Raw genomic sequence first — 27,727 nt, forward strand, 5'->3', positions numbered from 1 at the left:
TCTTTTATCAGTGTCCTGGCAAATAATGTGTTCACTGTCTGAGTTGTACCTGGATTAACCTGCACTCGTTTTATATGTTTCTTTCTCTGACAAAAACAAGCCAGATTTACTCCTCCGGGCCATGACTCCCTGCTGCTTCAACATCAAGCATCAACAGTTTTTTAATTGATCTCCTAACGTTTTGGGAAAACATTCTGTGAACCTTTGGGAAGGTGTGTGTCCTGTTACGTCTGCTAAAATTTAGTCATAAAATTTAGTAGTGTTTCCTTTTACATTATTTAACTTGCAGTTGGTTTTAATACCACTCTCTACTCAATTAGCCTCACTGACCCTTTTCACCTCCTGGTTCTGTCTTCCCTGTAGCTGAGGCTAACTTTACTATTGCCAAACAAATAATTTACTGCACGTCTCTCATCCAAAACGTATGAGATAATGTATTGGTTTTATGGCATGGAAACTCGAAAAGACAAACTCCTGAATATTATAACATACAAAACAATTAGCATGTAAAAAGTAAAACTATGTTTGAGAAGGCACACCTATTCCCCATACAAATATTTCTTCTCCTGCTGCCAGAAGGTTTTCAGTTTGGAGCAATACCGCCCCCTACAGGTTCATGCCAGCACTAAGCACTTTTATGAATCTTTTTTTCACAGGGCACATAGGCTATGAAGAAACTTATGTTTAAAACGATCACATTTATGGTTTTTCAGGGAAGTACTTTAATGTAGTCCAAAAATTGCCATTCTGCCCTAATGCTTCAGAGAACGTTTTAAATGGAAAACCATAAAACAAGCAACTCTGTGAAAAAAAACGTTTGTTTTCACACTACTCAAATACACGCTCACTAAAAATAATAAAAATGAAAATAAAACAATATGTTTACTGAATCCTTGAGTTCTCACTTTTTTCTGCAGAATGAGGCACTCATTCAGGTGATTCAGAGGATTCAAACTATTCTCAGTTAACAGACTGAATGACGAACTCATTATAGTTTAAAGTTCTAATTTCTTTCTTTGAATACAGTTTTCAGTTGTGTTTCTTTACCTATTAAAGCCGTTTGAATTGTTTGTCAACTTAATCTGAATGACCAGACAAGGAGAACCTTAACCAAATAAGAAACTAAGAGACCCATTGTAACTCTGGAGGAGCTGCAGAGAACCAAGGCTCAGGTGAGAGAATCTGTCAACAGCACAATCCATCCATTGGTCGTCAAATTTTGCAATTATGGAATAGCGGCAAGAAAGAAATCCCTAAGAAGTTCAATCTTAGAACAAGTCATGTAGAGGACACAATAAATCTGTACAAGAAGGTGCTATGATACCAGATCAGGTGCACCAAATGCAGAGGCTTCAGACCCCGGTCCAATTCCTACACCCGGCCCATTTGCTGCATGTATTCCCATTCTCGCCCTGCCCTCCTTCTTGTCCAGGCACTAATGAATAACGACCACCAGTACCACAAAACCTTAAAATATATATGTAAATAAAAAGGTGCAATAGTCAAATCATATGTGTGGTCAGAATAGATGTGTGCTCAGATGAGATTTATGGGGGAAAACATATATGGAACATCACCACACATCCCTAAAAACACCACCTGCACCACAAAACATAGTGGTGGTAGTGTCATGATGTCAGAGTTCTTTACATTGGCAAAGAAAGGAAAGCTGGTCAGAGCTAAAGCGAAGATAGATGGAGCTAAATACAGGGCCATCCTAATAGACAACCAGTTTGAGGCTACAAAGACTTTAGACTGAGATGGAGGTTCACCGTTTAGCAGGGCAACAACGCTAATGTCTGACTGTTTGCCTGAGATACAATGGAATTGTTTAGATCAAATCAATAATTATGTTCTTAAGTCATGATCCAGACTTTGAAATCAATTTCCATTTATGCTCTCCATCCAATCTGTCAGAGCCTGAGCTATTGTATAAAGATAAACTGGCAAAATGTTTAGTCTATAGATTTTTATATTCAAAATAAGAAAAAGAAACAGGTATTGATTAATGATTGTCTTTCCTATTCAATATTTGACACTACTTTGTCAAACTTATTAATCCCTTTGGAAGGCACAGTTTCTTTTTTTTGGATTTGCTTCTTGATTAACCCTAACCCATCTTTTGGAGAACAATGTAAACAAAGAGCCCTCATCCTCACTTTTGTCCAATCTGCTTATAACATCCAGGCTTTTGTCTTGCTACCCTCATTCATAGACATCAAACTTTCTCTCTCTCTCTGTCACACACACACACACACACACACACACACACACACACACACACACACACACACACACAGTACACAGTACATAATCTTTCAAATCCACACAGAGCTGCATAAAAGGCAGTCATAACAGTTTTGAATAATTGATTGTTAGTGAAATTGGTTAGCTCTAGAGTTTCAAGCTCATCATTGTTCCTGCTTCGGGTCGATGGGTGGTGAGGAAAAAGTAAACTTCTCATGCAAGGTACCCATCATTTGCCAAACCATCAGCGCACATGCATAGAGACATACAGCTGGACCTGCATCTACACTGCATTCCCGAGGTGGTGGTGTAGAAGCTGCAGCAGAAGTGAGGAAGTATGAAACCCCGCAGCTACAGTCGTTAGCAGTTCATATCACTTCTTGATCCTGGTGTCACCTTTTCTAGAAGATACAGGATCATGAGACAAAGATGCCTGGAGATAACTTGATCACCTCAGAGAATGACAGTAAGATATTGAGCATGTTTACATTACTGGTTAAACATCGCTGCTCTGCATCCATAATGTAAGATTTATTGAGCTACTGATAATTTTGGTTTCATTTTCATTGTCCAACATTGCATGAAATGTTGAGAAGGCACACTCATGTTCACCAAATACAAACTTGCAAAAAGTTTCATACCCTAGCAATTTTGCACATTTTGTCACATTATGACTGCAAAATGTGAGTATTTACCTTGAATTCTTTGTGACAGAATAACATAGAGTAGTACATGATTGTGAAATGGAAGAAACAGATATATTGTTTTCTGAATCTTTTTTTGCATTCAGTATTTTGTAGAGCCAACGTTCACTGCAATTATAGCAGTGAGTCTTTTGAGGTATGTCTCTACCAGCTTTGCACAATTAGACACTAAAATCTGTACCCATTATTCCTTGCAAAATATCTCAAGCTCAGTTAAAATATATTAAGAGCACCTGTGAACATTAATTTTAAGCTTTGATTCAAGCCATATTCTGAATTTGATTCTGTGACTTGGTAGTTCTAATCCATAAATATTTTTTGATCTAAACAAATCCATTGTATTACTGGCTTTATATTTAGGGTTGTCCTGCTGGAAGGTAAGCCTTTGCCTCAGCCTCAAATCTTTTGCAGGCTCTGACAGGTTTTCTTCCAGGATTGGCCGGTATTAGCTCCATTCATACTCCTATCAACTCTGATCAGCTTTCCTGTCCCTACTAAAGATAGGCCTCCCCAGAGCATCATACTGCCACCAACATGTTTCATCAAAGGGTTGGTGTTTAGGGTGATTTGCAATATTAATTTTTCACCTCACATAGCATTGTGTATGAATGAACAGTGTGAATGGGTGTGTGCATGGTTGTTTGTCCTGTATGTCTCTGTATTGCCCTGCAATGGATTGGCGACCTGTCCATGGTGTACCCTGCCTCTCACCCATAGACTCCTGAAAATAGGCACCAGCTCCCCCGTGACCCACTATGGAATAAGTGGTATAGAACATGAATGAATGAATGAATGAATGAATGAATGAAAGGAATGAACAGTACTCTGACATCTTAAAAGCTTGAAAACATAGTTTTATAAACTAACCCTACTTTAAACTATTCAACAACCTTCACTCTCACCTTTCTGCTGTGTTGCTTGGTCTTCGTGATGTTGTTTGTTCATTCATGTTCTATAACAAAGGCCTTCAGAGAACAACTGGATTTATATTGCGATTAAATTACACACAGGTAGACTCTGTTTACTAATCAGGTGATTTTTAGGGCAAACTAATATAGGGCATTTTAGTATCTGTGTAAAGGGGATAGAATAAATTTGCACTCCATGGTCCTTCCACTTCACAAATATGTGCTGCTTAATGTTGGTCTATTACATGAAATCCCAGGAAGGAATATTGAATTTCATGGTTGTAACCTGACAGATGTGAAAAACTTCAAGGGTATGAATACTTTTGCAAGCCACTGAAGATTCTTGCCTAGTAACTCACCCTATTTCCTGTTTGGATCTGGTCCCTGGCCCCTTTGTGCTCTCTCCCTTCCTCCTGTGCTTGGCCACCCCCTCTCCACTTCACCACGCTATTGTTTGGCTCTTTGTGCCCCTCCACTGCGCCTGACCGTAATGACCCGTGAGCTGCCCACTCCGGTTACACTAAAAGGACACACTTCAAAAGGCCAACTACATACATATCTGCTCAGTCTGTCAGGGGTCCTCTTTGTTTTCCTCTTTATCAGCATTTACTGCAGTACAATAGTGCCATGTGCACAATAAGGTTTAGTTCAACCAGTCAAAGGGATCAGTGTGGCATTGACGATATAAAAAAATGACTGGATTTATCAAACTAAGGTCATCCAAGAAGCATTGGTGCTTTTTTGTTTTGTGAAAGGGAAGTTTGAGAAACTTCATTCAAGCGATATTCTTTGTAGTCCAAAATGTCCTTAGACCATGATTGAAGTTATGGTCATGATGCATTTAAAATCAATATTATAATTATTTAATTTAGATTTTATTGAACCAGGAAACAGCTCATTGAGATTTAAAATATATTTTCCTGTTGACAGGAAGAGGCCTGTTGACAACACAGAGGTACAAAAAAAAAGAGATGACAAGTTACAATACTCAGTATACATAATCAGCATTTTTATGAAATTCAAATTAGACAAAATATTTACAATCAGATGTTTGGGTTGTTTAGGGCTTTTCATATTCAGTTTATTTCTCTGTGTTCATTGCTGTTGGTTCATTTGTGTTTAGCTTCTTCCTTATTTCTGGTGTTCTGTTTGTGCATTTAGGTTATTCTCTTATGTTAGTATTAGACTTGTAGTTCCTTGTGTACTTAGTCTTCTTCTTTCAGTCTCCCTGCTTGCACTCCTCCCCAGCTGATCACTGTTCTGCTGATTAGACTCACTTGGTTCCCATGTCATTGTTCACATCTCATCTGTATTTAAGCTCCTAAGTTTTGTTTGTCCAGTGCTGGTTTCTTCCATTGTTTTTTTCCTGGTTTGATGTGCAGTTCCCCTCATACCTGTAGGTGTCGTGTTCTTTTTTCGTTAAAAATCACAAAAACCTATTCATCAGGTATTTTGTCCTGATGAATACAGGTCGAAGGATATGAAGGTAGATGACTGAAAAATAACCTTTATTTTAGATTAACCTGTAAAGCCCTAAGGAGTTTTAGAGCAATTCCCGCCTGAAATTACATACCTTAAATAAGTATACAAGTATAACAAGTATTGCTCCACAGTTATGAGGCCTACATGCAAATGTCTTGTACTTGTGTAAAGGAAAGACATAAAAGAATATTTTTTCCAGTGGTACCACTATTGTAACTGTTACTATGTCTGATTTATTTGTGATTAAACAAAGAAAAAATAAACATTTTTGAGCCTCGTCAAAAGTTTTTTCTAAATGAACATTGCAAATCACTGGAAATCCTTTGGAATTCCTAGGAGAACCCCCAGGTTGCATTCATCCACATCTGCACTATAACTGCAGCGAATTTGGACTGAATAAGTTGATGCATATATGTTCCACAAAAGTTTTAGAGGGCAATGTGCCAGGTGGAAATGGCAGTTTGGCAGAGGGTGCCAAAACTTTCACAAATGTGTTTTTTACCTCCATAAAAAGGAAATAATGCATATGCATATGACATAGCCGCTGGTTATGACATTTACCCCGTGTATCATTCAAATGCACAGTTGCAAACATAACTGGAAGCTAACGGAGTACCGCGCAAGCTAGTAGCCGGCAGACAGCAACCCGCAGACTGTAATGTGCAAGCAAATTACATCACCAGAGAAGGTGCTAGAAAGACAAGTTACGCTTTGTTAGAAAGGTGAGTGTCTCTAGTTTGTTATGATATGAGACATGTGTGGGTGCTACAAAGAGAAGGGTACTTTTTGTACTGTTTTGTTTACAAAGTCAGTAATGTCTGAGGGACCTTAAAATGTCAGTTCGTCTGTGTTTAAGCTGCTGTAAAACTAAAAGGTATTTGTGCAAAACTCATTTAGGGAATTATTTTGTGAAGATTAAAGCCTCCTCCTATATATTTAAGGAAAAAAAATGTGGAGTTTTACTTAGTTTTATAGACCGTCAAAAAGGGGCGTGGCCTAGCAGGGGGACAGCCCGCCGGCGGGCTTAAGGCGGGCTTAAAAATATACCACCATAAAAATATATCACTGCATCAGTCTTCAAGTCAGACCATCAATGTGTTGGACCATCCATGTGTTGGAATAAAAATTTGTTAAATCTCAGAACCCTGTGTTAAACAGAAGCATGTTTATAAATCAATTCACTATAATCCAAGACAGCCTAAAATGTATGAATAAGCCTATTTTTGGAAAGAAAGACTTTAATCTAAAAAGAAAACTAAATGTCAATTTGAGTTTTGTTAGGGGCAAAAGAAAGAATGAAGAAGAAATATTAAATATTTGTATTGAGAAACGCATTTCATCAGGGTGTCCTAAAAAGTGTTGATACAGATTTTGAATAATGAGTTTTTTTTCTGAGTTTAGTCAGACGATTTGATTTTACAAGTGAGAGCTAGGCTGGCTAATGATGCTGAACTATACATTAGAGTGTTATTAGTGTAAAAATGAAAATGTGCAGTGGTAGAGTTAAAATCAACATTAATAATGTAGAGAATGAAAAGAGGTGGTCTTATGACTGACCCCTGAGGGACACTATCAGCTAAGGTAAATGAACTGGAAGTGAGACCATCTGCCTGTAGAAACTGTGTCCTTTGAGAAAGACAGTTAACAGTATGATCAGAAAGGCCCATGCCTCTGAGTCTGTTATATGTAAAATGTGTAATTTACTGTATCAATTTATGCCTCCATGCAGCAAAAAAGTTTTTATTTTTATTTTTTCTACATTGACCTTCTGCATACATTGTCTATTATGTGACATATCTGATTGAGAGGGAAGTACTGTCTGTTAGGCTGATGACAATATACTGTGCTATATAAAACTGCTATATAAGAAACTGTTCATTAAAACCAGCCACCACAGAGACAGTTTCTTCCTCCAGGCTGTTTCTCTGTTGAACATTCAATAGAGTACAAAACAACAGCTTACAGATGTTGCAAATGCATCTTTTATTTATATATGTGTATATTTGTACATTGTATATATGTCAGTCAGTCAGTCATTTTCTACCGCTTATTCAATAGTGGGTCACGGGGGAGCTGGTGCCTATCTCCAGCAGTCTATGGGCGAGAGGCAGGGTTCACCCTGGACAGATCGCCAGTCCATCGCAGGGCAACACACAAACAACCATGCACACACTCATTCATACACCTAAGGTCAATTTAGAGAGACCAATTAACCTAACAGGCATGTCTTTGGACTGTGGGAGGAAGCCGGAGTACCCGGTGAGAACCCACGCATGCACAGGGAGAACATGCAAACTCCATGTATATATGTACATTCTGTAATACAAAAACAAAACCGGAGAGCAAAGTGTACCGGAGTCAAATTCCTTGTTTGTAATGTATGAACTTGGCAATAAAGCTGATTCTGATTCTGATATAAAGGCTTGCCTTTTTTTAATTAAAATCATCCAGAACTAGATTTTCATTTCTCATTGCTGAAGTCTATGCTACAACACAAAAAAACTTGTTCTATGGAGTTATTAGCTAGAATCATTAACAAAGCCCATTGGCATTTAGATTATGCACCATCATTTTACCACCTTACATTTTCTAAGGAAGAGGTTCATTAAAGTCTGAACAGGTCATTTTATATTTCAAAATGATGGTCTGTGAAAAACGATAACCCAGCAGACTGGATTGTTCATAGTTTGGTGGCAACATCCTCTGCCCCAACAGTGTAAATCAAGCATTTGATGATTATTATACCTCACAGCTAATGAAAATCCAAAGTCAAATTAAGGGCAATACAAAATAATTTTTAATACAGAAATGTTTTGGCCTGCAAAATTATTGGGGAAGACTGATATACAGGGGTTGGACAATGAAACTGAAACACCTGGTTTTAGACCACAACAATTTATTAGTATGGTGTAGGGCCTCCTTTTGCGGCCAATTACAGCGCCAATTCGTCTTGGAAATGAATATACAAGTCCTGCACAGTGGTCAGAGGGATTTTAAGCCATTCTTCTTGCAGGATAGTGGCCAGGTCACTACGTCATACTGGTGTAGGAAAACGTTTCCTGACATTCCTGCATTGTCATCCTGATACACGGCACCGCCTTTAGGATACAATGTTTGAACCATTGGATGCACATGGTCCTCAAGAATGGTCCGGTAGTCCTTGGCAGTGACGTTCCCATCTAGCACAAGTATTGGGCCAAAGGAATGCCATGATATGGCAGCTCAAACCATCACTGATCCACCCCCATGCTTCACTCTGGGCATGCAACAGTCTGGGTGGTACGCTTCTTTGGGGCTTCTCCACACTGTAACTCTCCCGGATGTGGGGAAAACAGTAAAGGTGGACTCATCAGAGAACAATACATGTTTCACATTGTCCACAGCCCAAGATTTGTGCTCCTTGCACCATTGAAACCGATGTTTGGCATTGGCATGAGTGACCAAAGGTTTGGCTATAGCAGCCCGGCCGTGTATATTGACCCTGTGGAGCTCCCGACGGACAGTTCTGGCGGAAACAGGAGAGTTGAGGAGCACATTTAATTCTGCTGTGATTTGGGCAGCCGTGGTTTTATGTTTTTTGGATACAATCCGGGTTAGCACCCGAACATCCCTTTCAGACAGCTTGCTCTTGCGTCCACAGTTAATCCTGTTGGATGTGGTTCGTCCTTCTTAGTGGTATGCTGACATTACCATGGATACCGTGGCTCTTGATACATCACAAAGACTTGCTGTCTTGGTCACAGATGCGCCAGCAAGACGTGCACCAACAATTTGTCCTCTTTTGAACTCTGGTATGTCACCCATAATGTTGTGTGCATTTCAATATTTTGAACAAAACTGTGCTCTTACCCTGCTAATTGAACCTTCACACTCTGCTCTTACTGGTGCAATGTGCAATCAATGAAGACTGGCTACCAGGCTGGTCCAATTTAGCCATGAAACCTCCCACACTAAAATGACAGGTGTTTCAGTTTCATTGTCCAACCCCTGTAATTGCAAAGCAGACAGTCTCCGACACCTTCCGCAAGAAGTGCAAATCACTATAGGTGATTGCTAAAGAAGCTGTCACAGAGTGCTGTATACAAGTGGAAGGAGAAAAAATACATAAATGCATAAATAACTTTCTAATGGACAACTGTCTGTAACCTGGACACTTGTTTTCTGAATCAGTTGGGCAATGTAATAGACAACATAGATTACAATAATAAACACAAGCAAAAAACAAAATTGCTGGATTAAAAATCTTGAAAAACCCTAAAAGTCTAATTGAAAATGCAGTAAAGGGCCTAAAGGCGCCAGCAGACGAAAAGTCAAGGTCTCTGGAACGTCCCTTCTGAGGACACACACCAGTAACTTATACACTGGTAGGGGAGGAAATGATTTGGCAGACTCTAGGTACTTACTCTAGGTGCAGTGTGCTAAACCCCGTCCTGAGAGTAAAGTAAAATGGGAAGATTAAAAAAGTTATATCAAGCATGCAAATAAAGAAAGTTAAAACAAGAAAATATGTGAAAAACCTAATTATTTCAACCTCTTACAGGTCACACCAGCAGTCTTTCCTATGAATGTGTTAGGTTATTTTATGTGACAAAACATAACGTAACATTTCAGTTATGAACATCTTTTTTTAATTGGTCTTATGTAATGGTGAAGTTTTCAGAAAAAGTGATTTTTGGGTTTTCATTAGCTATAACCCATATCATCAAAATTAACATAAAGCTTAACATATGTCTATGTATGTGTTTGTTGTCCGATGAGCTAACCCCTCCCTCCTACTTCCCCATGTCTAAAGGGATTGCTCAATCCAGCTCTCCATCTAACGGGTCCGGACTTCCCTAAACCTGAAAGATCTTACTAAGCAGGTTTACTGAAAGTTCTGTTTAAGCTGGTGTCGGGAAATGACTCGCCTAGCCTCTGACAGCCTTCATCCAAAAGTCTCGCCCTTCTTCAACTGGAGGTCCTGGCGACCGAGTAGCCTATCGCAGTCATCCACCTTCGACAGTCACTTTTGTTCACGGCTGCTCATTCCCTAATTTACAACTGGCTCTTGGTATATGGGCTAGGTTAATTTTAGTAGCTCAGCATGAGCCCCAAGGGCGCTGTTTTAACCAACTTGACAAGGCAACCTATAAAAACCTCCTAAAATCTCTTAGAACCAGGCAACAAGACTTTTTACCACCAATGAAAAACCAACAATACGGTGACTCAAATAATTGAATGTCCACGATTTAACTAGAATTTGATATGCTTCCTTTACTTAGTAATGCTTTTGCAGGGGTCAGTAACAGCTTAAATTCGGCAACACAAAATAATTTCAATAATAGAAATTAATCAATAAACTCAACCTGTCTTTCCCTGATGCTGAAACTAGTGGGTTTGAAGAGGCTTTGATGACGGAGGCTCATCCATGCACCTGATGGAGAAGTTTCTTCTGGTAACAATTAGTGGTTTCTTGAAGGAAATATGACTTAATCTTCAGGTTTCTTCCTTTAAGTGGCAGGCACTGATGCTCCAGGCTTCGATGGTTAAACAGGATCTTTGTTGTTATATGTCTCCGAAGACAGTAGTTTCCAGAGGCTGAAAAGTTGAAGGAAACCCTTCTGCTTCTCAGCCTTGGAGATGCCAATAATAGCCGCGCTGGTCTGTAGTCGCATCCTCCCTTCCATCCCGTTAGCCTTCAAAAGGTTCGATGTCAGCATGCAGCTGGCTCTCGTCACTCCTTGTCATTCTCCAGTTCTTTCCCTAATCTGCTCAGTTTTAAACTTTACACAGTATTACACATTTCATTCTTCAGCTTTCAGCATTCACTTTAAAACACCGTTGCAAAACCATCACTTCATTCTTTTTATTCATGCTTTACAAATGACTAATGTTATATTTCTTTCATATATAGCTGATTGAGAATGTCAAACCTTAATGTTTTTTCCTCTAATTCTCAGTTCTTAAACAGATTTCAATCATACATCTTTTAACTTGTTAATCAAAGACTACTAATTTTATTCAATACATGTGAAAGAATATAAAATCATCATACATCATTTCTTTGGATATACTTGTTTATATTTTTGCAAAAGATAAGACAGATAACATGTGACAGATAATATGTGGCTCCACACAGGCCTCTCCAGTCTCTCAGCTCCAGAATATGAGAACATGCTTGTTTCACTCCTCACTGCTTCAACTGTGTGTTTTAATAATTATTGCATGGATTACACATAAGGATATAAGGATATTTATTGTAACTTTTATGGAGTTAACTGTGAGCTGTTACTAAATGTTGCATGGATTACATGGAAAGATCTCACCTTATTTTGACAATGTGTGTGTGTGTGTGTGTGTGTGTGTGTGTAATGAATCCTTTTATTATGACTTTTAATATTTTATTATATACTAACTTATTGTGAGGCACCTGCAAATTCTGTATGTGAGTGACAGAATACATTTTCTCAGGTGTCCTGATTTTAGTCTGAAATTATCTTCCTCCCACAGCTGACATTGAACTGGATTTTGCAGGTAAGTTAATACCTAAAACCTCAGTCATAAATAAAAGCATTTCATTTCATTTCAATTTAATTCAATTCAGTGTCTTTATATAGCGCCAATTCACCACACATGTCATCTCAAGGCACTTCACAAAAGTCAGGTACATACATTCCAATTAATCCTAACCATTGAACAGTGCAGTCAGATTCAGTTTTTAATTCAAATTGGATAAAAGGTTTTTTTAAGGAAACCCAGCACATTGCATCGAGTCAGTTTATCAGACTATTTACGTCTGACAGCTATTTTATTGCAAAAATAAAATAATTTGAACTTTAAAAAGGACTTTACAGGTCCTTCTCAAAATATTAGCATATTGTGATAAAGTTCATTATTTTCCATTATGTAATGATGAAAATTTAACATTCATATATTTTAGATTCATTGCACACTAACTGAAATATTTCAGGTCTTTTATTGTCTTAATACGGATGATTTTGGCATACAGCTCATGAAAACCCAAAATTCCTATCTCACAAAATTAGCATATCATTAAAAGGGTCTCTAAACGAGCTATGAACCTAATCATCTGAATCAACGAGTTAACTCTAAACACCTGCAAAAGATTCCTGAGGCCTTTAAAACTCCCAGCCTGGTTCATCACTCAAAACCCCAATCATGGGTAAGACTGCCGACCTGACTGCTGTCCAGAAGGCCACTATTGACACCCTAGAGCAAGAGGGTAAGACACAGAAAGAAATTTCTGAACGAATAGGCTGTTCCCAGAGTGCTGTATCAAGGCACCTCAGTGGGAAGTCTGTGGGAAGGAAAAAGTGTCGCAAAAAACACTGCACAACGAGAAGAGGTGACCGGACCCTGAGGAAGATTGTGGAGAAGGGCCGATTCCAGACCTTGGGGGACCTGCGGAAGCAGTGGACTGAGTCTGGAGTAGAAACATCCAGAGCCACCGAGCACAGGCGTGTGCAGGAAATGGGCTACAGGTGCCGCATTCCCCAGGTCAAGCCACTCTGGATGAGCTAAAGGCTGCTATCGAAGCATCCTGGGCCTCCATAAGACCTCAGCAGTGCCACAGGCTGATTGCCTCCATGCCACGCCGCATTGAAGCAGTAATTTCTGCAAAAGGATTCCCGACCAAGTATTTAGTGCATAACTGTACATGATTATTTGAAGGTTGACGTTTTTTGTATTAAAAACACTTTTCTTTTATTGGTCGGATGAAATATGCTAATTTTGTGAGATAGGAATTTTGGGTTTTCATGAGCTGTATGCCAAAATCATCCGTATTAAGACAATAAAAGACCTGAAATATTTCAATTAGTGTGCAATGAATCTAAAATATATGAATGTTAAATTTTCATCATGACATTATGGAAAATAATGAACTTTATCACAAAATGCTAATATTTTGAGAAGGACCTGTATATGCAAAGACCGTATTTTCATCAGGGTTAAAAAGGTTTATCTCACCAACTATTTGTAATTAGTAATGTGGAAATATCATACATTCCACAGGTGAATCTGGGTGAATAGCACAGCAAAGAGACATAAAATTGCCACATTTTTCCCCCAGGTGAGGAAGATTTTCGAGACAATAATGAGAGGAAAAGACACAGAGGAAAGATAAGAAATACTGACAAAGAGAAAAAGAAGACGGACAATGGGAGAAAAAAAAGATCATCTAAATCAGAACAAGGAATAAGAGAAGAATCACAATCCAAGACGGAGAGAGGAGAGAGGGGTAGGAAACGAAGAGGACAGGCTGAATATGAAGTAAAAGGACATGAGCGGCATGAAGGAGACCTGGATCAGACCAGGGCCAAGACAACAAAATCAAAGAAGGATATCAAAAATGAGAAAGCAAGAAATATAGAGGATGAGGAAGATGGAGAAGGTCAGGAAAGAAATGAAAAGGGCAAAAAGAAACTTGAATGTGCCAAAAACGAGGAGAAAATAGAAAACGGAGGGAAACCTAAGGAAAAAGAGAAAACACACAAAGTAAAGAAGAAGAAAAAAACCAAGAAAGTTGTTGAAATAAGGTAATGCTTCACCTGACATGGTTTTTCTGTATTTCTCAAGAAAAAAATTACCATGGCTTAAATGACCATTATGGATTTCTTCAGTTCAGAACCGGAGATGAGTGAAGAAGATGATAATGAAGAAGAAGAAGCCAATAATGATGGAGAGGTGAGGCCTGAGTTACTGTCACCAGAGGAGTTGGAGAAACTGAAGGAGGCAATGGACGAGAAGAAGAAGCTGATCCAAAGTCTGAGGGGGAAACCCTGGCCAATGAAACAGAAACTTGTCACTTTACGGTATACTTTGATTTAATACTACAAAAATAATCAGAATCACTCAATGAAGTCACTTGTCAATATTGTAATGAAGTGTATAATGGCTTTTAGAGATTCTCAGCGGTTTTTGGAGAAATATGAAGGAGCTTTGGGGAAAGGGAAAGGCAGGAAGCTCTACGCATTCAAGGTCATGATGACAAAGGTAAGTAGACACCAACTTTCACTTCTTTACACAAAAATATTCAATTAATACAAACACTTTTTTCATTTTTTAAATAATTTTATCATTAGAAGTGGATGAAGTTTCAAAGAGACTTTGGGAACTTCAAAACTGCCTGCATTCCATGGGAGATGAAAATTAAAGAGATTGAAAGTAAGCGTGCTTCAAACATTTTTGTTATGAATATATTTTTTACCAGCCAAAGCTGTTATCTGTAGGTGAGAAAAAACATGCGTTAAAATATTTTGTATATGTATAGAACTAAAAAAGGCTAACATGTAGTTTTATGTTGGTCAGACACACATTGTGATTCAAAATGATCTTCTTTTTTATATAAAGTGATTTTCAAAACTATTCATACCATTTTAACCTATTTACATTTCAATTAATTTTATTAGTAGTTCCATTTGATATATCAACATAAATTTGTGTTTTATTGTTAAATGTAAGTAAAAAAATACATATATAAATAAAATGCATTTATATTCAACTCCCCTCAGTCAAAACACCTGTCACTGTAGTTACAGCTGCAAGTCTTTTAGTCTATGTCTCTACCCAATGTAACCAATAAAATCTGCACATTCTTCTTTGCAAAATAGCTGAATCTCAGTCAGCTTTAAAGGATTGTCTATGAACATCAATTTTCAAGTGTTACCATGGATTCTCAAGTGGTTTTAGATTTGAACTTTAACTGGGACATTGTGACACACGAATATGCTTTGATCTACACCCTTCCATTTCTAGCTCTGGCTGTATGTTAGGGATCGTCCTGCTGGGATGTGAACCTTCACACCTGTCTCGAGTCTTTTGCAACACCTAACAGGTTTTCATCAAGAATTTCCCTATATTTAATTTCATCCACCTTCCCCTGAACTCTGTCCAGTTTCACAGCCCCTAATGAAGAAAAGAGTCCCCACAGCATGATGTCGCCACCGTCATATTTTTCTGTGGAAATTTCCTGCTCAGGTTGACGTGCAGTGTTAGATTTGTGCCACATAAAGTGTTTTGTATGTGGGGCAAAAAGTTCAATTTTGTTGTCATCTAACAAGAGCACCATCTTCTACATGCTTGCTGTGTCCCAAACATGGCTTGTGGCAAATTTTAACAAGGAACATCCCATGGCTCTCTTTTAACATTGAATTTCTTCTTGTCACTCTTCCATGAAGACCAGAGCTGTAGCTGTCCTGTTGGCACACTCTCCCACCTGAGTCATAGATGTCTGCAGCCCCCCCCATAACCATGGGCTTGTCTGATTATTGTTCTTCTTGGCCAGCCTGTCAGTTTAGGTGGAAGGCTGTGTCTTTTGCAGTTAAATATTTGGATACTCTATGATGTTAAAAGCTTAAGATATCATTTATAACTTAAGCCAGTTTTAGCTGTCAGTTGTGTTTCTTGTTTGTCATAATGCTTTTGTTCATTAATATGATCTAACAAACATGTGAGGCCTGAAATTGCACACAGATATATTTTGTAATTATGTACAGGGTTTGGACAATGAAACTGAAACACCTGGTTTTAGACCACAATAATTTCTTAGTATGGTGTAGGGCCTCCTTTTGCGGCCAATACAGCGTCAATTCGTCTTGGGAATGACATATACAAGTCCTTCACAGTGGTCAGAGGGATTTTAAGCCATTCTTCTTGCAGGATAGTGGTCAGGTCACTACGTGATACTGGTGGAGGAAAACGTTTCCTGACTCGCTCCTCCATAACACCCCAAAGTAGCTCAATAATATTTAGATCTGGTGACTGTGCAGGCCATGGGAGATGTTCAACTTCACTTTCATGTTCATCAAACCAATCTTTCAGCAGTCTTGCTGTGTGTATTGGTGCATTGTCATCCTGATACACGGCACCGCCTTCAGGATACAATGTTTGAACCATGGATGCACATGGTCCTCAAGAATGGTTCGGTAGTCCTTGGCGCCCATCTAGCACAAGTATTGGGCCAAGGGAATGCCATGATATGGCAGCCCAAACCATCACTGATCCACCCCCATGCTTCACTCTGGGCATGCAACAGTCTGGATGGTACGCTTCTTTGGAGCTTCTCCACACTGTAACTCTCCCGGATGTGGGGAAAACAGTAAAGGTGGAGTCATCAGAGAACAATACATGTTTCACATTGTCCACAGCCCAAGATTTGCGCTCCTTGCACCATTGAAACCGACGTTTGGCATTGGCATGATTGACCAAAGGTTTGGCTATAGCAGCCCGGCCGTGTATATTGACCCTGTGGAGATCCCAACGGACAGTTCTGGTGGAAACAGGAGAGTTGAGGTGCACATTTAATTCAGCCGTGATTTGGGCAGCTGTGGTTTTATGTTTTTTGGATACAATCTGGGTTAGCACCCGAACATCCCTTTCAGACAGCTTCCTCTTGCATCCACAGTTAATCCTGTTGGATGTGGTTCGTCCTTCTTGGTGGTATGCTGACATTACCCTGGATACTGTGGCTCTTGATACATCACAAAGACTTGCTGTCTTGGTCACAGATGCGCTAGCAAGACGTGCACCAACAATTTGTCCTCTTTTGAACTCTGGTATGTCACCCATAATGTTGTGTGCATTTCAATATTTTGAGCAAAACTGTGCTCTTACCCTGCTAATTGAACCTTCACACTCTGCTCTTACTGGTGCAATGTGCAATCAATGAAGACTGGCTACCAGGCTGGTCCAATTTAGCCATGAAACCTCCCACACTAAATTGACAGGTGTTTCAGTTTCATTGTCCAACCCCTGTATCTTTTGAAGGTGATTGGTTGACGTTGTCGTCTTCCACTTTATCCGGGACCAGGTCGCGAGGGCAGCAGACTCAGTAGAGACACCCAGACTTCCCTTTCCCCAGACACCTACTCCAGCTCTTCCAGGAGGAGCCCAAGGCATTCCCAGGCCAGCCAAGAGACATAGTCCCTCCAGCGTGTCCCAGGCCGTCCCCTGGGCCTACACCTGGTAGGACATGCCTGGAACACCTCCCAACGGAGGTGTCCAGGAGGCATCCGGTATAGATGCAGAGCCACCTCAACTGGCTCCTCACCCTATTACTAAGGAAGCGCCCAGCCACCCTACGGAGGAAGCTCATTTCAGTCGCTTGTATCTGGGATCTTGTTCTTTCGGTCATGACCCAAAGTTTACGGTCATAGGTGAGGGTAGGAACATAGACCGACCAGTAAGTCGAGAGCTTTGCCTTTTGGCTCAGCTCTCTCTTCACCACAATGGACCGGCACTGCTGTCTGTCTGTCGATCTCCCGCTCCATTCTCCCCTCACTCATAAACAACACCAATACTTGAACTCCTCCACATGAGGCAGGAACTCCCCTCCAACCTGAAGAGGCCAAGCCACCCTTTTCCAGTCGAGAACCATGGCCTTGGAGTTGGAGGAGCTGATCTTCATCCCAGCCGCTTCACACTCGGCTACGAAACGCACTAGTGCATGCTGTAGGTCTTGGCTAGAGGGGGTCCAGTGTTCCACAGCTGGGATGAAAACCCCACTGCTACTCCTGAAGTTGAGGTTTGACTATCGGACACGTCTATTGTCGATGCTGCCACCCATGGCTGTGGCCATAAGGTCTGCGGTGCCTGTCGCGGTGGCAATTCCCGAACCCGGTGGTGGACACCGGCAGTAAGGGATGCTGTCAAGCTGAAGAAGGAGTCATATTGGTTGGCTTGTGGGACTAATGAGGCAGCTGACGGGTACTGTGAGGCCAAACGTGCCGTGGCCCGGGCTGTGGCAGAGGCAAAAACTCAGGTCTGGGAGGAGTTAGGTGAGGCGATCAAGGTGATTGGTCAGACTTGATTTCACTCAGGAATTTCATGGTAAAGGGAGTTAAACACAAGTATGCGCTGCCCTTTTCAGATTTATATCTGGTAAAATACCTTATAAAACCATGTATCCTCTTCTTTCCACTTAACAGGTATATTTTACTTTGCGTTGATCTAACACCCTCTAAAATACAATAATGTTTGTGGATGAACATAAAAAAATGTGAAAAGTTTTGGAAGGCAGTGTATTCTCTGTGTCACTCAGGTCATTTTGGCTCTTCAGTTGCCTCATACTTCATCTTCCTAAGGTGGATGTATGGCATCAACATGATCTTATTTGGTCTGACCTTTGGCCTGGTTATGGTACCAGAGGTATTGAAGCTTTGCAAAATAAAGTAAAGTTTATTTTTGATTCATTGCTCTTTAAAGAAATGTAATTTTTTTTATTCTCCTCTTCATGTTTTTTGAACAGGCATTAATGGGGAAGCCCTATGGCAGCCTCCCGAGAAAGACTGTTCCTAGAGCTGAGGAAGCCAGTGCCATGGACTTTGCTGTCCTTTGGGACTTTGGGGTCGGTTGGAAATGTACCACACAATGACTACTTCCACCCAAAACAAGACTTTTAATTTCTATTTTTCTTCACAATGTTTTATCCCATATTTTTAAAATGTCACTCATAGGGTTACGCTCAGTATTCAGTCCTCTTCTATGGTTACTATAACAACCAGCGTGCTATTGGCTGGTTCAAGTTTCGTATGCCGCTGTCGTACTTCCTAGTCGGTGTAGGTACAGTGGCCTACAGCTATATGGTTGTCATAAGGACGTAAGTTTTCTATGCAGATGTTGGATGACAGGATCTCTTAAATATTCACTACTACAGAATGCATTCTTTTCTCACTGAAGGATGGCGCGTAATGCAAACGAGTCAGGGATCGGAGATGATAACAGCTTCAACTTCTGCTGGAAGATATTCACCAGCTGGGATTACCTGATAGGAAACCCTGAGACAGCAGACAACAAGTTTGCCTCCATCACCACCAGTTTTAAGGTCAGACCTGCAGTCTGTCATATTTCCAATTGAGTAACAGATGAAACAGTACAGCAAGTTTGGTCAGTTATGGTTTCTGAAACATCTGTAGGAAGCAATCTTGGAGGAGCAAGAGAGCCGAAAGGATGACAACATCCACCTGACTCGTTTCCTGCGAGTGCTGGCCAATTTCCTGGTGTTGTGCTGCTTAGCAGGTAGCGGATACCTCATTTACTTTGTGGTGCGTCGCTCTCAGAAGTTTGCCCTGGATGGTCTGGAGAATCACACATGGTGGGAAAGAAATGAGGTGAAAAAGGAACAAAGCACATTTAGATAGTACAATAAAATAATAGAAAATCCTTTTTTTAGACAAATAAAGGCAATAGAAAGTATTTGCAATGGCAGATTTGTATTAGCTAATAAAATTAAAATGCCAATAATATTAGCTTTTTAAATGTATTTGTTACATCTCTTCTATATATTGTTTTTGCAGTGTGATGGAGTTTGAATGATTCTGCTAGGTCTGCCTTGTTTTTTCTTCTTTCTTTAATCTAAAAATATATATTAAGTGTTAATTCTCTCCCTTTTGATTATCAGGTAGAAGTATGTACAGGTCCTTCTCAAAATATTAGCATATTGTGATAAAGTTCATTATTTTCCATAATGTCATGATGGAAATTTAACATTCATATATTTTAGATTCATTGCACACTAACTGAAATATTTCAGGTCTTTTATTGTCTTAATACGGGTGATTGTGGCATACAGCTCATGAAAACCCAAAATTCCTATCTCACAAAATTAGCATATTTCATCCGACCAATAAAAGAAAAGAGTTTTTAATACAAAAAACGTCAACCTTCAAATAATAATGTACAGTTATGCACTCAATACTTGGTCAGGAATCCTTTTGCAGAAATGACTGCTTCAATGCGGCGTGGCATGGAGGCAATCAGCCTGTGGCACTGCTGAGGTCTTATGGAGGCCCAGGATGCTTCGATAGCGGCCTTTAGCTCATCCAGAGTGTTGGGTCTTTAGTCTCTCAACGTTCTCTTCACAATATCCCACAGATTCTCTATGGGGTTCAGGTCAGGAGAGTTGGCAGGCCAATTGAGCACAGTGATACCATGGTCAGTAAACCATTTACCAGTGGTTTTGGCACTGCGAGCCGGTGCCAGGTCATGCTGAAAAATGAAATTTTCATCTCCATAAAGCTTTTCAGCAGATGGAAGCATGAAGTGCTCCAAAATCTCCTGATAGCTAGCTGCATTGACCCTGCCCTTGATAAAACACAGTGGACCAACACCAGCAGCTGATACGGCAGCCCAGACCATCACTGACTGTACTTGACACTGGACTTCTGACATTTTGGCATTTCCTTCTCCCCAGTCTTCCTCCAGACTCTGGCACCTTGATTTCCGAATGACATGCAGAATTTGCTTTCATCCGAAAAAAGTACTTTGGACCACTGAGCAACAGTCCAGTGCTGCTTCTCTGTAGCCTAGGTCAGGTGCTTCTGCCGCTGTTTCTGGTTCAAAAGTGGCTTGACCTGGGGAATGCGGCACCTGTAGCCCATTTCCTGCACACGCCTGTGCACGGTGGCTCTGGATGTTTCTACTCCAGACTCAGTCCACTGCTTCCGCAGGTCCCCCAAGGTCTGGAATCGGCCCTTCTCCACAATCTTCCTCAGGGTCAGGTCACCTCTTCTCGTTGTGCAGTGTTTTCTGCCACACTTTTTCCTTCCCACAGACTTCCCACTGAGGTGCCTTGATACAGCACTCTGGGAACAGCCTATTCGTTCAGAAATTTCTTTCTGTATCTTACCCTCTTGCTTGAGGGTGTCAGTAGTGGCCTTCTGGACAGCAGTCAGGTCGGCAGTCTTACCCATGATTGGGGTTTTGAGTGATGAACCAGGCTGGGAGTTTTAAAGGCCTCGGGAATCTTTTGCAGGTGTTTAGAGTTAACTCGTTGATTCAGATGATTAGGTTCATAGCTCGTTTAGAGACCCTTTTAATGATATGCTAATTTTGTGAGATAGGAATTTTGGGTTTTCATGAGCTGTATGCCAAAATCATCCGTATTTAGACAATAAAAGACCTGAAATATTTCAGTTAGTGTGCAATGAATCTAAAATATATGAATGTTAAATTTCCATCATGACATTATGGAAAATAATGAACTTTATCACAATATGCTAATATTTTGAGAAGGACCTATAGTTGCTGCCTTATTGGAAGACATCTAACACAACAGAATACCCAGACTGTTGTAAACTATATTTAATGCAAATTAGACAAAACTCTGAACACAGGTTATTTTTATACCAAAAATTTTGTGGGATGGCAGATCAGCAAGTGAATTTTCTGACAGCAATGTCACTGCACAAAGAATGTAGAAATTATAGAAGAATTTGATGGATACCTGTGATAAATCTTTCTCTGTGGATGTCTTTGTGTTTCTCAGGTGAATATGGTCATGTCATTACTGGGAATGTTCTGCCCCATGCTGTTTGACGTCATCAGCACCCTAGAGAACTACCACCCCCGCGTTGCCCTGCAGTGGCAGCTGGGCCGCATCTTTGCCCTTTTCCTAGGAAACCTCTACACCTTCATCATCGCACTCATGGATGCGATCAACCTTAAAGTAAGGACCCATAAGGACCCATAAATGTATAAAGATGTTTTAATACAATATGACTAATCAAAATATGGCTTTCACAGAGGAAAGAGGAAAACGTAGTCAAGTATAACATTACCATGTGGGAAGCAAGTCTTTATAACGGCACAGGATCAGAAAACAGCACTGCTCTACCCATCACCATCCACCCTGCGGATGTGCCAAGAGGGCCCTGTTGGGAGACGATGGTGGGGCAGGTCAGACTGCATGCTTGCGTTTTAACCATTGCGTAACTCCGGTGTAATTAGTGCTCCAGCTTCTTGTTATAGGTGGACACATTTATTTAGAAATATTAGAACTAATGAAAAACAAAACCCCAAATAAAATACTTTTAATAATACATTTAACAGATTAACTATCCAAGAACGTGTTTTCTGCGGTATATTTGCAGTATTTTTCTGTTATTTAAATATTTGTTCTGTTTTTTTTAAATAAATGTGTTTAACAATTATTTCACAGGGTTTACATGAGTTACAGCAAACATTGTGCAAGTTGGAAAAAAATCACCATATTAGAGATCATGCTACAGTGCTCTCCATTAGAATTCACACCCTTTGAACCTTTTCACATTTTGTCACATTAAAGCATATTCCATACAATAAACAGGGGTTGGACAATGAAACTGAAACACCTGGTTTTAGACCACAATAATTTATTAGTATGGTGTAGGGCCTCCTTTTGCAGCCAATACAGCATCAATTCGTCTTGGGAATGACATATACAAGTCCTGCACAGTGGTCAGAGGGATTTTAAGCCATTCTTCTTGCAGGATAGTGGCCATGGGAGATGTTCAACTTCACTTTCATGTTCATCAAATCAATCTTTCACCAGTCTTGCTGTCTGTATTGGTGCATTGTCATCCTGATACACGGAACCGCCTTCAGGATACAATGTTTGAGCCATTGGATGCATATGGTCCTCAAGAATGGTTCGGTAGTCCTTGGCAGTGACGTGCCCATCTAGCACAAATATTGGGCCAAAGGAATGCCATGATATGGCAGCCCAAACCATCACTGATCCACCCCCATGCTTCACTCTGGGCATGCAACAGTCTGGGTGGTACGCTTCTTTGGAGCTTCTCCACACCGTAACTCTCTCGGATGTGGGGAAAACAGTAAAGGTGGACACATCAGAGAACAATACATGTTTCACATTGTCAAGAGCCCAAGATTTGCAGTCCTTGCACCATTGAAACCGACGTTTGGCATTGGCATGAGTGACCAAAGGTTTGGCTATAGCAGTCCGGCCGTGTATATTGACCCTGTGGAGCTCCCGATGGACAGTTCTGGTGGAAACAGAAGAGTTGAGGTGCACATTTAATTCTGCCGTGATTTGGGCAGCCGTGGTTTTATGTTTTTTGGATACAATCCGGGTTAGCACCTGCACATCCCTTTCAGACAGCTTCCTCTTGCGTTCACAGTTAATCCTGTTGGATGTGGTTCGTCCTTCTTGGTGGTATGCTGGCATTACCCTGGATACCGTGGCTCTTGATACATCACAAAGACTTGCTGTCTTGGTCACAGATGCGCTAGCAAGACGTGCACCAACAATTTGTCCTCTTTTGAACTCTGGTATGTCACCCATAATGTTTTGTGCATTTCAATATGTTGAGCAAAACTGTGCTCTTACCCTGCTAATTGAACCTTCACACTCTGCTCTTACTGGTGCAATGTGCAATCAATGAAGACTGGCTACCAGGCTGGTCCAATTTAGCCATGAAACTTCCCACACTAAAATGACAGGCATTTCAGTTTCATTGTCCAACCCCTGTACCTACATGCATAGTGTTTTGCATGTAAGCCAGAGAGTCTAAAAAATTCTTTTCATATCTGATCACAGCAACGTCTTCTACTTGTTTGCAGTGTTGCCATGGCTTGTAACAAACTGTAAACAGGGCTTGTCATGGCTTTCTTCTTGCAAATCATCTATAACTGCAAGATTTGTGAAGTGTATGGCTGTGAGTTGTCCTCATTAGATCTCTTGCTCATATCTGGGTTGATTCTCCAATCTGTGATGTGGATCTCTGCTGCTCCTCCAGAGTTACTGTGGGCATTTTAGCTGCTTCTCAGGAATTCAGGTTAGGAGGGTCACAATACTAAATCATGCTACATTTTTCAGGTATATATTTTTCAATCCTCATAAACTGTGGTTCTAACGTTACAAAGTATGAAAAAGTTCATGGCGTATAAATGTCTTTGCACGGTATTGTATTTAAGGGAACTATTTAAAGATATTTACTTCCTGACTGTTGAAACATACATCAGACATTTTACATTTTGATTAAGCCACATGTAAGGTAAGAAAGTTACTATTATATGCTTCACATTTGTTTGCTTCCTGTTGCAGGAGTTTGTCCGACTCATTATATCTGACACAATGACGACTTACATTACACTGCTGATTGGGGACTTTCTAAGAGCCGTGCTTGTTCGTTTTCTTAATCACTGCTGGTGTTGGGACCTGGAAGCTGGATTTGTAAGTCATGTTTTCCATAAAAAACACTGGATAAATGAGTTTCAGTTTAGATGTGAAATTAAATTTGGGTTTTTAAAAAGTTATTAAGTTACTACTGTGCTGTTTGTGACTTTTGTAAAAGCCTTCCTACTCTGAGTTTGATGTCAGTGGAAATGTCTTGGGGCTAATCTTCAACCAAGGAATGATATGGTGAGAAGTTTAATTTAAGTCAACAAATTCTGACTGGCTTTACATTTGACCAGCAGGACTGGTACTGTAAGAAACATAAGAAGGGATGAAGAGTGACATTAAAAATTATGACAATGTGTTTTACCATTCCCTGCAGGATGGGAGCTTTCTATGCTCCCTGCCTCCCGGCTCTAAACCTCCTGCGGCTCCATGTGTCAATGTACTTGCAGTGCTGGGCGGTGATGTGCTGTAATGTTCCACAGGAAAGGGTCTTCAAAGCCTCAGGCTCCAACAACTTCTACATGGCCATGTTGCTGGTCATTCTCTTCCTGTCCACTTTGCCGGCCATTTACACCATTGTAACCATCCCCCCTTCATTTGACTGCGGACCCTTCAGGTACTGATGTAAATGAAGAGGTCTGCCGTGTATCTTGTAAATTCCTTGTCTTTCTGTAACAGTTGCCATCCTGTGTTCACAGTGGCAAGAACAGGATGTTTGATGTGATCCAAGAGACGTTGGAGTCTGACTTCCCAGCCTGGTTTAGTAAAGTGTTCAGCTATGCCTCTAACCCTGGGCTGGTCTTACCCTTTATATTGCTTATGGTGTGAGTCACCAGTTGATTGTGTGAGTGCAGTGTTTTTTAAACAGATGCAGTACAGATCAGAAATGTACATACAATCATTAGGGGCATGAATGTAATATTAATTTTCCACCTTTTGATGATCCATTTGAACTCTTCTATTTTCAGGGTGAAATGATAATGATGAACAGCTTTAATTAATTTTCAAACTAAGAATTTGGTGCATTAGTTTGAATTTACGGTGGATTTTATGTCTGATTCACACAGGTTTACAATTATCCGTACAGGCTCAAATACACACGCTGTGCTCTGAAAAATATCTATTCAGAACTATGCTTGGAATTTACTGATGGCTTCAAAAAGTTTTCCCCAAAACATATTGAGGGACATTTAACCAAATATTTGTGGGGATATATTGCACTGATAGGTATAATTTTGATTTTTTGTGGATAATAGAAAAATTACAATAACTTAAAATCTGTGATTTGGTTTTAAAAGCATTTGCAGCTGTATGTTGCATAATCCAGCCCCAAAAAGAATGGTTCAAATAAATCATTCAATTTAATCTGACATTCAGGCGATAATCAGACAAACACATAACTCTCTTTGTTTTTATTCTTTATCAGTCCCAGAAAGGAATAAGTGATAAACGAGAATGAGTGTAAATAGCCTTCTGATCGCAACTGTAAACGCAGTTTCGAAAATGCTGTGAAAAGTTTTTTACTGGTACTAGTTTTGTTGCTTTGATGGTATCGATCTGTTGCTGTTTTATTTTTCAGATTGGCCATTTATTACTTGCAGTCAACATCCAAAAGCTACAAACAAGCAAACATAGAACTGAAGAAAAAACTACAGATGGTAACCTATAAATTACATAATTCTGATCTCCTCTCATCATATAGTTTTGATTTGATTTTGAATGCAATGAAGTTTAGATAAGCAATGAGACTGAAATAGAACATTTTATTCACCAATAATGTGATCCGCCTAATCTTACCATAATAACATAGAGGCAGTTAAAATGTTTCACAGTTTCCTTTAACAAAACACTCAAAGTTGAAAAGGATGAGCAGATATTATTCCATTGCCATAGTATTAGTAGTGAGGGTGTTTGAATGATTGCACCAGCAGAGAGCAGCAGAGTGAGAACTCAAACTGCATCTATAACCATAACTTTACATCTATCACACATGTACTGAATAAAAGAGCAGAATGTGCATTTTAAACATTTATCTGTATGAACTAAACACTATTTTTAAAGCAAAACGAAGAAAACAAGAAAAAAAAAAAACAAGCTGCACTGAAGGCACAAATGGATCTGGAGGAGGCCAGAAAATCAGCATCTCAGGAGCATCAAACGGACAACAATGCTTCAACTCAGAGACAAGAAGGTGAGAAGACCAAAGCAAAAGGACAAACTGGACAAAAATGTCACAAGGGAATATTTTAAACAGGAAAATAAAAAAAGAACTTGTGTACTTTAGAAAAGTGTGGTGTTGGTGATAGATTTTAAGTAGTATTATACACTAAAAGCTCACAGGAGTGGCAAAACATGAAATTAGTGATTTGATTCATATAGTTTCGTGTTTTATCAACTTGTGGTACCTTAAAGATCCATCATTCAAACTAAAGGTTAGCTGTATGGTTTAGATCTTATGAGGTGGAGATATGTGAAGTTAAACTCAGCAGTCTGTGACTTAACTGGAGTCAGAACAATTTCAGTTTGGAGAACCAGGGAGAAGTTTTAATGGAGGAGTCATCTTCATAGCTTGCCATTGTTTGTTGGTTTTAAAAATGTAGTTATTGTTCTCAAGTGACATTGCAGAAATGTGCACCACAGTAAATGATTAGCAAACCTTTGAATATAATTACTATATTAATATATATCTGAAAAATTGTGTTTTCAGTGGCCTTACAGTAAAACAAAGAACCAGAAAGTGAAAATATAACTCTAGTTATATGCTCTTGAATTTAATAACTCTTCACATCTGGTCTAGTTACACAGAATAATGACTATCCACCCCCAGGTTTATATGTATGTATATATATATATATATATATATATATATATATATATATATATATATATATATATATATATATATATATATATATATATATATATATATATATATTCTTTCCCCAGCAGATGATGAAAGAATCCACGACAGATGTCCAAGGATCCATCATGGACGCAACTTTACTCCTTCCGCTGGTGACAGAGAACCACTCCTCCCAGTTAGAGCTTCTGGTTCCAGAACTTACCATAATGTCAATCATGGGAACCCAAGATACCTACCTGGTTTCTATCAGCAAAGTGAGCCCAGAATGCACAGGGAGCCAAGCCTGCAGAGACACTGAGAGAACAAAGACCCAACTCACAGACGTGCACTTTACTGAGAGCTTCAGGTTCAGCTGAGAACTGGAAAAAAGGAAAACACTTAAATGAAGACAGTTTCTGTTCTACACAACATAATAATATAAAGTTTTTCTTTGGAAGTTGTTGAATTAGATATCAGTTAACAATAGATTATTTTCTTTAAACATTTCTTTATAGTTCTTGTACAGTCTCTTTAACATTACATTGTATGTTTACATGCGCAGAAACCTAAGCATTAAATAAAAAAATGTAATAGCGGAAAAGTGTCTAACCATAGCCTAGCTTTTATTAATCTTCTGCTTGAA

General features: G+C 39.7%; 1 protein-coding gene across 1 annotated transcript; it reads left to right on the plus strand.

The window, feature by feature from the left end:
* The first annotated feature begins 2,529 nt into the window (after window positions 1-2,529).
* On the plus strand, window positions 2,530-27,727 carry tmc1 (transmembrane channel-like 1). Its single transcript, XM_047382156.1, has 20 exons — window positions 2,530-2,713; window positions 11,831-11,854; window positions 13,413-13,878; window positions 13,963-14,154; window positions 14,245-14,335; window positions 14,425-14,506; window positions 18,381-18,487; window positions 18,588-18,686; window positions 18,796-18,938; window positions 19,019-19,163; window positions 19,255-19,449; window positions 21,606-21,785; window positions 21,863-22,015; window positions 24,165-24,293; window positions 24,415-24,482; window positions 24,619-24,858; window positions 24,941-25,066; window positions 25,822-25,900; window positions 26,304-26,433; window positions 27,192-27,727. The coding sequence occupies exons 1-20, from the start codon at window positions 2,677-2,679 to the stop codon at window positions 27,401-27,403; spliced, it is 2,898 nt and encodes a 965-aa protein (XP_047238112.1). The 5' UTR covers window positions 2,530-2,676; the 3' UTR covers window positions 27,404-27,727.

The sequence above is a fragment of the Girardinichthys multiradiatus genome, chromosome 12 (genome assembly GCF_021462225.1).
Source record: "Girardinichthys multiradiatus isolate DD_20200921_A chromosome 12, DD_fGirMul_XY1, whole genome shotgun sequence".
In the NCBI taxonomy this organism is placed as follows: Eukaryota; Metazoa; Chordata; class Actinopteri; order Cyprinodontiformes; family Goodeidae; genus Girardinichthys; species Girardinichthys multiradiatus.